The sequence below is a fragment of the Phytophthora parasitica genome, assembly GCF_000247585.1.
Source record: "Phytophthora parasitica INRA-310 unplaced genomic scaffold supercont2.20, whole genome shotgun sequence".
NCBI lineage: Eukaryota > Oomycota > Peronosporomycetes > Peronosporales > Peronosporaceae > Phytophthora > Phytophthora nicotianae.
The window spans coordinates 20,274-21,719 of record NW_008649006.1 but is presented as its reverse complement, the minus strand read 5'-3'; the positions used below and the strand labels follow the sequence as shown (position 1 = coordinate 21,719).

General features: G+C 49.0%; 1 protein-coding gene across 1 annotated transcript; it reads right to left on the bottom strand.

The window, feature by feature from the left end:
- Positions 1-256: 256 nt before the first annotated feature.
- On the bottom strand, positions 257-1,284 carry PPTG_09972 (hypothetical protein; the record flags this gene model as incomplete). The annotated part of the gene is made up of 5 exons (XM_008905217.1): positions 257-373; positions 441-481; positions 587-967; positions 1,035-1,109; positions 1,176-1,284. The coding sequence occupies 5 exons, from the start codon at positions 1,282-1,284 to the stop codon at positions 257-259; spliced, it is 723 nt and encodes a 240-aa protein (XP_008903465.1).
- Positions 1,285-1,446: the final 162 nt, after the last annotated feature.

Sequence of the window (1,446 nt, the reverse complement as noted above, 5' to 3'; positions counted from 1 at the left end):
CTCCGTCCGTCAATATTTCTCGAAAAACTCCAAACTTTAACACGATGTTCTTCATCATGAAGTCCGCCACTGCCTCCGCTGTATGCCGCTTCACCACGAGGCTTGCGCTCTATGTCTGTCGAAGGAAGTACTTTTGCGCAAGCTTGTGGGCCTCCGGAAGGAAAACAGATCGCGTGGCCGCTACAGTGCTTTCCTGAAACCGAAAATTCTAATCCAAAGCACCGCGCAGGCGAAATGCAATTCTTTGCAATTGGGCTCAAGTCGGGGAGCGAGTCATAACGTCCATAGTCATGACCATTCGCAATACTGAACTTGGATTTTCGTGGGTTGTAAGCACACTTCGAGCATAAGTGAACGCGCTCTGTGTCTCGCACTAGTTCAGGATTCAAATAATAGTTTCTTCCGTCTGGCTGTAGCAAAATTTGAGCGTGTTTTCGAACAGTACCCATCGATAAATGTCCATAGCGCTTGGCGAACTCTTCTGAAGAAATTTGAAAGGATTGTGACAGTAGAGACAAAGGTAAGCAGACATGTCCACTTTCCGGCCCAAGGAGAAATTCACAGCAAGAAGCACACGCGAAAATACTGAAGTTTGCTGGATCACTTGCGGCTGAAGACGCCTGACAGCGCTCATATTCCGGTAAACCTGGCGGTGCATCCATGGCATTCAACAACCGCTCTCTGACCAATTCATCATCACGAACATGTTCGTCGTTGAAGACGAACGCATCGGGTTGTCCGGCACAACAGTAATAGTAGGCTAATGCCAACCTTGGATCACTGGTGAAATTCTGCCCTTTCATCATCAACGAAAGTTCTTCTCCAGAAATGTCGTGCTTGTGCAGTATCGATTCTGCCAGCGCTTGCAAACGGTCATTGATACTAATATCACCATTAGCTTGTCCACACGGCCCTGCTCCACTGCGATCTGTTGGTCCGACATTCCCGGTACCCTCCGTGTCCACACCTGCAAAAATTGTAATACAGAGATTAGTGTACTGTTAATATTTTATTTGTTGTCACGATAATCCTACCGCGCTTTTGCTTTGCCCTGTAGTTCCGCATATAACCAGCTTGTCGCTCTCGTCTTCTCTTCACGTCATGTTCTTCTCCGCCATTATGAACGGCACCAATACGTGATCGACCAGCTATCTTGCGAGCTGCTCAGTATTCACGCATGTACTGCGCCTTGCGTTGACGCTTCTGTTCCTGCAGCACATTGTCTGATGCCAGATACTGACCCTCTTCGCCACAGAATGCTTCGGACGCAGCACGCTTGGTCATCACCTCAACTAAGACACCCAACAGGAAAAAGACCAGGACCCCCCCCCCCCCCTTTGCCAAACGCAGAGTTCTCGGAATCCAGTCTAGATGATACCCACACCTGGCAATGAATAAATCCACAGCTTCAGGATCTCTAGGCACCACCCCCACCACGCCCCGTGT